The following is a 9295-nucleotide window of genomic DNA, read 5'->3' on the forward strand; positions in this document are numbered from 1 at the left end:
TATAGCAGAGAGAAATAATGGGGAGAAAGACCCCATTTCACAGTTCAGAAAAAACCCTGACACAAGGAAGTCACTGCTGACACCGTGTCAGAACAAACAATCCCAGAGACTCTAAGGCGTGACCCACGCTGTGGTGGAGAGGAGCCAAGCAGGTGAGAGCTAACAAAGGCCTGGGATGCAGACAGGTGGAGAGTTCAGGAGGATGGGCAAGGAGCCAGGGAAGCCAGGGCTGGACCAAGCGGCCCATATGGCTCACAGCAGGGGGTTCACACAGACCCAGAGAATTCTGATGGGAAGGGGGCCTTTGGGACCAGCCAGCCCAATCTGTAATTGACAGAGGCCAAGAGCTGCTCAGCAACTCGTCCAAGGTCACAGAACTAGTGAGTGGAAGAACTGGAGCTAGCACCCAAACCTCCTGCCTTAAAGGACAAGGCAATTAATGTTCACCACATGTTGGCACTTGTATCTATTCCTTGCTTCTGAAGGATCTAGACAGTGTTTCCCAAAGCAGGCGACAGCCACCCTCCACTCCCCGACAGGCCGATGGAACAACCCAGAGAGGCTGCAAAGGCAGAAAACCTATGCTTTATCCTGGATTATGGGATATATAGTACAAAAGTTTTTACATTGCTAGGGGGCACTGAAGGAGCCCAGGTGGCGTAGTGGTTCCGAGTTAGGCTGCTAATCACAAGGTCAGCAGTTGGAAACCATCAGCCTCTCCTTGAGAGAAAGGCCAGGCTTTCTACTCCTGTAAAGAGTTACGGTCCACTCCCCGCCCCCGCCCCCCAATTCTACATTACAAATCCAGCTAGATCAGAGCATGTACACTGGTACAGACAAGAGCTAGCAATACAGGGAATCCAGGACAGATAAACCCCTCAGGACCAATAATGGGAGTAGAGATATCAGAAGGGAGGGGAAGGTGGGGGGAGAAATGAGGAACCGATCACAATGTTCTACATATAACAACCCCCTCCAGGGGGTCAGACAATAGAAAAGTGGGTGAAGAGAGACATCAGACAGTGTAAGACAAGAAAATAATAATAATTTATAAATTATCAAGAGAACATGAGAGGGGTAGTGGTGAGCTGATACCAAGGGCTCAAGTAGAAAGAAAATGTTTTGAAACATATGTACAAATGTGCTTGACACAATGGATGGATGTATGGATTGTGATAAGAGCCGTAAGAGCCCCCAATACAATGATTTTTTTTTTAAAAATCAATGAAACTGTTTCAACTAAGTAAAAAATAAAAAGAGTTAGTCGTGGAAACCCACAGGGGCAGTTCAACTCTGTCCTACGGGCTGCTTTGCACCAGAATCCACTCGGTGGCAGAGACTGAGAAATGTTTTCTTCTGAAAAGGAGGTGGTAGGCCAAATTAGTTTGGGGACATACGATCCGGACCACCACTGTGAAGCAGAATAGCCCATTGTGTCCATCAGCCCAGACTCTGAAGCCTGTCCAACCCGGTTTGAAGGGAAGCGGCGATGCTCTTGAGCAGGTTACCTGCTTCTCTGTGCCGTTTCCTCGGGTGCTGTGTTAAGTGCCATCGACCCAGAGCAGCCCTGTGGACAAGAGGTAAACTGCCCGGTCCTGCGCCATCCTCACAACTGTGCCTACCTGAGTCCACGGCTGCAGCCACTGGGTCGTCCATCTCATTGAGGGACTTATTTCCCACTAACCCCCTACTCCAGTGGTTCTCAGCCTTCCTAATGTGGTGGTGACCCAATCATAAAATTATTTTTGTTGCCCCTTCATCACTGTCATTTTGCTACTGTTATGAATCGTGCGACCCACGGGTTGAGAACCGCTGTTCTACTTGCTCAAACATGATGTCCTTCTCCAGAGACTGGCTCCTCTGATAACATATTTAATATGCATGACACACAGCCTCAACATCCCTGTGCTGAGGAGCATTCTGGCTGTCCTTCTCCCAAGGCGGATTTGTCGATTCTTCTGGCAGCCCATGATGTTTCACACTCTTTGCCAACACCATCCCTGAAGGGCAGCGCCTCCGCTTCGGTCCTCCTCATTGATCACGCGGCTCTCTTTCCCATCCATGAGGCAATTTAAAATACCTTGGCTTGGGTCACATGCACCTTTGTCTTTGAAAAGATAACTTTGCTTAAAAAACCCCAAACACTTAAAAGAGGTCTTTTGTTGCAGATATGCCACATGTGGTATGGCCCTTGATTGCTTGACCGCTGCTTCCCTGGGTCTTGATAGTTCAAGGAAAATGAAATCCTTGACCCTTCAGTGCTTTCTCTATTTATCAAGATGCTGCCATTGGTCCAGTTGTGAGGGTTTTCGTTTCTTTACATTAAAGTGCACTCCGCCCTGAAGACCGCAGTCTTCGATCTTCCTCTGTGAATGCTTCAAGTGCTCTTTGCTTTCCACAAGCACGGCTGTGTCATTTGCTTATTACAGGTTGTTTCCTGAGTTAGCGGGGTGCTGGGGGTGGGGGTGGGGATGCTAGGCCTACTTCAGGGTGTTTAGAGACTTACTAATTGAGCCAATATCTGGAACACGCAATGTCTGGCCCAAAATAAGCCCAGAAGGTTGTTGTTATGAAGTACGATTTGGGTTGATTTCAACTCATAGCAGCCTCATGTCATACAATAGACCTTCCCCATAGTATTTTCTAGGCTAGTGGTTATCAATCTGTGTCGAACGATCCTTTCACAGGGGTTGCCTGATTCATAACAGTAGCCAAGTTACAGTTATGAAGTAGCAACGAAAACAGTTTTATGGCTGGGGGTCACCCCAACACGAGGAACTGTATTAAAGGGTTGTGGCATTAGGAAGGTTGAGAACCACTGTTCTAGGCTGTTCATCTTTCTCTAGCAGAGCCACTTGCTAGGTGAGTGCAAACAGCCAACCAACCAGCATCCACCAAAAAACAAAAACAGAACACCTGTTGCCGTCAAGGTGATTACAACTCATAGTGATCCCTTAGAACAGAGAAGGACTGTCCTATATCATTTCCAAGGCCATAAATCTTTATGGCAGCAGGCTGTCACATTGTTCTCCTGCACAGTAGCTGATAGCTTTGAACTGAAGACCTTATCATTGCAGCTGAGTGCTTAATCGTTGTACTCCCAGGCTCCCCCACTTTGCATGGGATAGGATGAATTAAACCAAACCCACTGGCATCAGCTCAATTTCAACTCACAGCAATCCTAAAGGTCAGTAGAAATGCTCTGTGACTATCAATCCTTATGGGAGCAGGCAGTCTCATCTTTCTCCAGCAAAGAGGCTGGTGGGTTTGAACCACCGACCTGTGGTTAGCAGCCCTACTCTTGACTCACTGTACTACCAAGGCTCATTATGGATTGAATTATGTCCCTCCCAAATGTGTGTAAATCTAACCTCGAGGCCTGGGGTTATCATCCCATTTGGGGGTGGGCTGCTTTTGTGCTGTTACTAAAGCAGGATTAGAGTAGGGTGTATCAAAGTCAATCTCCTTTGAGATAAAAACTGAGATTAAACAAGAAAGAGGCAGGGGAGCAGGGGGAATAGATGGCAAGACGAACAAGAGATCTCCAGGGTACTAGGAAGCAGACGCTGAAGAGACAATAACCTTCCCAAGCCCACAGAAAGGCTTCCCCCAGAGCCGGTGCTCTGACATCATACATCTAGCCTCTTAAACTGGGAGAAAATGCACGCCAATTTGCTAAAGCCACTCCTTACAGTGTTTCTATTATAACAGCGCTAGGTGGCTAAGATACTGCATAAGATTTCCTTAAAACCCAACAAAAGTTTAGCTGAACCAGTAAAGAATGTCCACCTTGAACATGACTCTCGTATAGCATCTATCTGTGTATGGGATGACATTGACAATAACCACTCCAGAGATTAGAGAGAGGCAATTCAGGGTGCAGAGAGTGCATGTTACTAAGGGAGGAATCATTCAGAAAAGGGGGCTGAGAATGACGGGGCAATTCCGAGAATATAATCAACGTCACGGAGTGATAGAAATGTTAACCAACGCCGACTCCGTGTCTATGGTGCTGTGCAGTCTCGACAGCCACACCGAGGATAAAACATTCCTTCAAGGGCTGCCAACGACTCATGGAAAGCTGACGAACTCTTCCACAGACTGCTGAAGCCCCTCGTAGAAGAGGTCATTATCAACAGGGAGCCCTGGCGGTGCTGTTGGGAATGTGATGGCCTGCTAATTACAAGGTCAGGGGTTCAAACCCAGCTCCTCCATACGATAAAGATGAAGCTACAGGCTTAGAAACACTGGAGAGGAGCCCTAGGCGTTGGCATGGACTCCGTAGTGGTGGGTTTGCGTTTTTGTGCTGCCAACTAGGAAGGAAATCATCTGGCGTTGGTTCCTTCCCAGCCTAGCTCCTACCCCCACACGCCCAATTCATCTGCGCCACACCACCGACTCTTAATCCACCCAAGCCCAATCCAATGAGCTAGGAAAGAGTTAAGCTGGCCAATGGCCTAACAAACACACAGACTGGACAGGCTTTTATTCTGCTCTGACCTACCACCCCCCAGGATTTGACTACCAAGACCCCGAATGCAGATGCCATCTCTGTTGACCCTCACCTGCCGCACCTTTCTTGGCCTGTCTACGTGGGCACCCTTGGATCACGACTCTCCTGTCCCACCTGGACTCCTCAGCCAACCTTCTCTGTGATGTCCTCACCTGCACCTTAGATTCTTGGCCCTCCTTCCTGCTCCCAGGCTGCCAAGTGTGGTGAGGTTGTCACATGGCCAGTCACCTGGGTTTACACAGACCTGTGCTCTCCCTGGTCCTTCACTTCCAGACGAAGCCCCTGGAGCCCTGGCCGAGCCCCGCCACCTCCATTCTGTGTAAGCTCAGCCACAGAAGAACACCGTTCAGGAAAGAACTTGGGGATCTTATTAAACGCAGGCTTTGGCTCAGTAGGTTGACTTGGGCCCCGACACTCTCCCAGGCACTGATCATGCTTCGGGTCCTCAGACCAAACTTTAAGAAGTTCTAGGGATTTACATACACGATTTTCAATGTCTGTGCTTCCCTAGATAGACTGTGTTTGAGGTTCAGAGAAATTTAAATCCTGCCTGAGGTGTCCTTTGCTGGGAAGTAGTATTCAAACAGTTGACGGAAAAGCTTGGACAAGCCCTCCTGTTTGGGGTTTGTTTCCCCCTCTCTACACAGTGATTTTCAGCCAGGGGGTGGGTATAGGAAGGATATGAGAGCACAAAACCAAACCCATCAATTCCAACTTATGGCAATCCTGCAGGACAGACCAGAACTGCTCCGGAGGGTTTGCAAAGCTGTCAATCTTTAGGGAAGCAGACTGCCACACCTTTCTCCCACAGAGTGGCTGGGGGTTCAAATCCACAGTCTTTCAGCCAAGAGCTGACCCGCTTTACCACCAGGGCCTGGGGAGAGCACAGATCCGTAATCTTCCATAGGCAACACCAAGTTGAGATCTCCTTAGCTAAAGGGCACACCAAGGATATAGGTTCTAAGAAAGCCACACATTCTCTGTGCTGGGGATTTTACCCACCAGCTTTCTCCTCCTCCTTGAGTCAATTCCAACTCACAGTGACCCTACAGAGCAGGACAGAACTGCCCCTGTGGGTTTCTAAGACTCTGGGTCTTTACAGGAGGAGAAAGCCTCGTCTTTCTCCTGCAGAGCAGCTGATGGTTTCGACCTGCTCACCTTGTAGTTAGTCCTCAAAAGACTAACCACTCCCCCACTGGGTGGAGGTCAACTCCACCCATCACCATGAAGAAGTTATCCAGAGGGCCAGAGGAAACTAAATGGGTGCAGAGGGTGAATGGAAGCTATAGGCAGCCATGCTGAGGGCAGTCGGCTGAGAAATCCCCAGAGATTGACTCACTCCTCAGCTCTCTTCCCCAGCCCCTCTCCCTGTCCAACCCTGCCCCAACCCCGCCCCAACGTCTAGCTGACCACTCTTATTCCTCAAAGTCAGGACTTCTATTTAAGACCTCCACCTCCCCTGCCCCACCCTCTCTGTGTCCACGAGCTATCCTGGCTCCCCCTGGCCCTCAGCACCCTGGCCCTCCCTGATGGCCTCGGAGCTTGCTGAAGTCTCCGGGATCCTGGGGGTTGGGCTGGTCTGGCCTGGAGCTAGTATCTCAAGGTGGTCTCCACCCCCAGATCCCCCTGGAGGAGCTGGCTCTACACTCCATCTCAGATCTCCTTCCCCAGGCCTGCTCCTGTACTTCTCTGCTGCAGCCTCGCTGCACTGGTAGCCAGCCGCCAGTCTCCAAATCCTAGAAGCCCTGGTGGCACTGTGGGTGAGGCGTGGCACTAGTAACTGCTAGGTCGGTGGTCCCAAACCCCCAGTAGCTCCCTGGGAGGCAGATGAGGCTGTCTGTTCCCATGAAGAGTCAGACCTGGAAACTGTACATCCGGCTACTATGAGTCCGCATGGGCGGGTGTGGCAGTGGGTCTTTGGGCTCTCAGCCTTTATCTTTCCGGTTATCTCCCAGCAGCATTTAATCAACACAACCTTTGAACAAGCCCACACGCCTCCACTCCTGCTTCCCACAGGGCAAATTCTCCTGGTTCTTCTCCCGCCCCACTGATGACTCCTTCCAGAACTCTCCCTACCATGCCTGGGCCCCAAATGCCCGTGTTCCCAAGGACCAGCTCTCAGTCCTCCCCCTCTCAATCATTCCAGTGGCCCGCCTTTCCTGGGTGATGTCACAGAGCGCAGCTCCTAGTGCTGGGGTCCGGCCCTGAGGGGAGGTGGGGGCAATGGCTGGTACATAGTCATAGGCGCTCACTTCGTACTTGCCGAATGAAGACACGAGCTTCTCACCCTGTCACCCAAGCTCTGAGCCCTCAGCTTCAAACAGCCTCTCCAGGGCTGGGGCGAAAGGTGAACGGCCTCCCTGCCAACCTTGGTCAAACCAAGGCCCCATGCAAGCTTGGCCCAGAGGCAGCCGCTGGTCCACAGGTTCTAGAGCAGTGGTTCTCAACCTGTGGGTCGAGACCTTTTTGGGTGTCAAACGACCCTTTCATAAGGGTCGTCCGATTCATAACAGTAGCAAAATGACAGTGATGAAGTAGCAACGAAAATAATGTTATGGTTGGGGGGTCACCACCACTTGTGGAACTGTATGAAAGGGTGGCAGCATTAGGAAGGTTGAGAACCACAGCTCTAGAGTCTAGATGCTTTGGGCTGCGGGCATCAGGATCAGAGGCGTAACACACCCACACTCCCTGTGAGCCCCACGTGGGCCCCTGGCCATCGCCCCATGACTGGAAAGTTCTGGTCTAGCCCAGCTCTCAAAAAGAGCAGGGATGCCCATTCGAAGGGCACTCCGGGCATGTGTCACTTTTAACGTCCCAGCAGTCACCTATCTGTCTGCACCCAGCCTCTAGTTCATTGGGATTCCAAGACAGCACCCACTGAAACGTGCCCTGAATGTGTAAGCACAACCCGGTTCTTCACGGTTCTAAGCCAAATTCATCCCCGACAGGGTGGCACTCGCCACCCCTTCTCCCACCCGCCCCCACCCCTGAAATACCGAGTGAAGTCAACACTTCCACGTCCCAGCTGCTTCCACAGGTAAAGGGAGAGGATGCCATTAAAGTCCCAGAGCATCCTGCTTAAGTGTGAATCACGCTGCTTAGTGACTCCGTAATCGAGCGCAAACACTTAGGGGGCATTGTGGGAAAACCAGCATTTGAAGAAGAGATGCGCACACACGGCCATTGTCACTGGTCTCCTGGAAATGCCACTGCCCGTACCCGGCAGTGAGCGGATATCACTCCGCTGCTCCTCAAAGACTACGGTAGGTTATGGAGAAAAATAGCCCAGGCTCCGAAAGCCGCTGGCCATGCCAACTGCCGCCCTTCCTTCGCCTTTTGCCGAAGATGAATTACGAAGGACTTTTTTTTTTGCCTCCAGTTCCAGTCATTTCCCCAAAGCCGAGTCAAATGGCCTTGCTACCCTGCCTTTAAGAAATGAATGCAATTAAAATTGAATAGCTGTGAACTGCACTGACAGCTTCCCCCAACTTCATTTGATGAAGTGAGACGCAGACACACGCCGACAGACAAGCACACACCTTATTCACACACCTTACTGGCCAGACACAGGGCCAGTGTGAAAATGTGCATTTTATTTGGGGGGCGGGGGATGGGAGGGTGTGTGTGTGTGAGGAGGGGGATTGGTTCTCAGCAGCTCCTCACTAAAACAAAATCGCCATGTAAATGCCGACTGGCCCTACTGCCTGGTAAGGAATGATCACTGGCAACCAGAGTTCCGATTCAGCAGGCTAATAAGAATAATTATAGCCAGGGCAGGCATTAATCAGCTTGGCAGATACAGGAATTCTGTTAACAAGGCTAAAATGAGTGCCAAGGAATCTCTGAGGGCCACAGCACTTCAAAGACCGTTAAGCTGGGTAGATTCACGAGCTCCAGCTTTCTGGAGGGGCACCTCGGCCCCTTGCCTAAGAGCGGGCAGGGGGACCTGCTAGGTATAAGCAGAGCTGTGGCTTCTCAGTGCATCTGGTCTGCCTCTGGGCCAGGCCTGTGTGGGGCCTGGTCTGACGAAGGTTGGCAGTAAGGCCGCTCACCCTAGCCCTAGCCCTGCGAGGCTATTGGAAGATGAGGGCGGAGAAGCTTGGTGACAAGATGAGAAGCTCAGGGTGAGAAGTCCGCCCCCTTCCCTTTAGGGACTGTGCCTTTGCCATGCTCCCCACAGGCCCTCCTCTTTTTAATCATACTGGTCACACTGTCGGCTAGACATTGGGCTGCTAGCCTCAAGGTCAGTGGTTCAAACTCACTATTCCTTCCTGGGAGAAAGATGAGGCTGTCTGCTCCCGTCAAGATTTGCCGTCTTATAAACTGTAGTTCTACTGTCCTGTAGGATCCAGGTCAACCTCACGGCAGTGACGGTGGGTTTTGTTTTCAACACACTAGCATCCTTTTTCCTCTTAAATGAAGCACAAGCAGGAGTTCCTGATGGGTGCACAATGATGAACCCATGCCTGGGGTCTCAGAACAAATGCCTGGCAATTGACTTGTGAAAACTAGCCACTGAGGTGTTAACAAAACCAGGGACAAGGGAACAGCAAGTGCTCCAAAATCGATGGTGAGGAGGGTATAGGAGGCCTGGTAGGGCTTGATCAAGGGCAATGTAACCCAGACCAGAGGAATTACTGAAACCCAAATGAAGGCTGAGCATGATAGTGGGACAAGGGGAAAGTAAAAGGAAATAGAAGAAAGAACTAGGAGGCAAAGGGCATTTATAGAGGTCTAAATAAAGGCATGTACATATGTAAATATATTTATATATGATGA

The 9295-nt window shown here is 50.6% G+C and overlaps 1 protein-coding gene across 1 annotated transcript in view; it reads right to left on the reverse strand.

Moving 5' to 3' along the window:
• Nucleotides 1-1656, reverse strand: part of PTGFRN (prostaglandin F2 receptor inhibitor) — a 93714-nt gene extending 92058 nt beyond the window's left edge. Inside the window, exon 1 of the mRNA XM_030888418.2 lies at nt 1623-1656. Within this exon, the coding sequence (XP_030744278.1) occupies nt 1623-1656 (34 nt within the window). The remainder of the gene's footprint in view (nt 1-1622) is intronic.
• Between the last annotated feature and the right edge of the window lie 7639 nt (nt 1657-9295).

This window comes from Echinops telfairi, unplaced genomic scaffold (genome assembly GCF_000313985.2).
Source record: "Echinops telfairi isolate 266 unplaced genomic scaffold, ASM31398v2 ScPeMD7_7466;HRSCAF=8504, whole genome shotgun sequence".
Taxonomy (NCBI): Eukaryota; Metazoa; Chordata; class Mammalia; order Afrosoricida; family Tenrecidae; genus Echinops; species Echinops telfairi.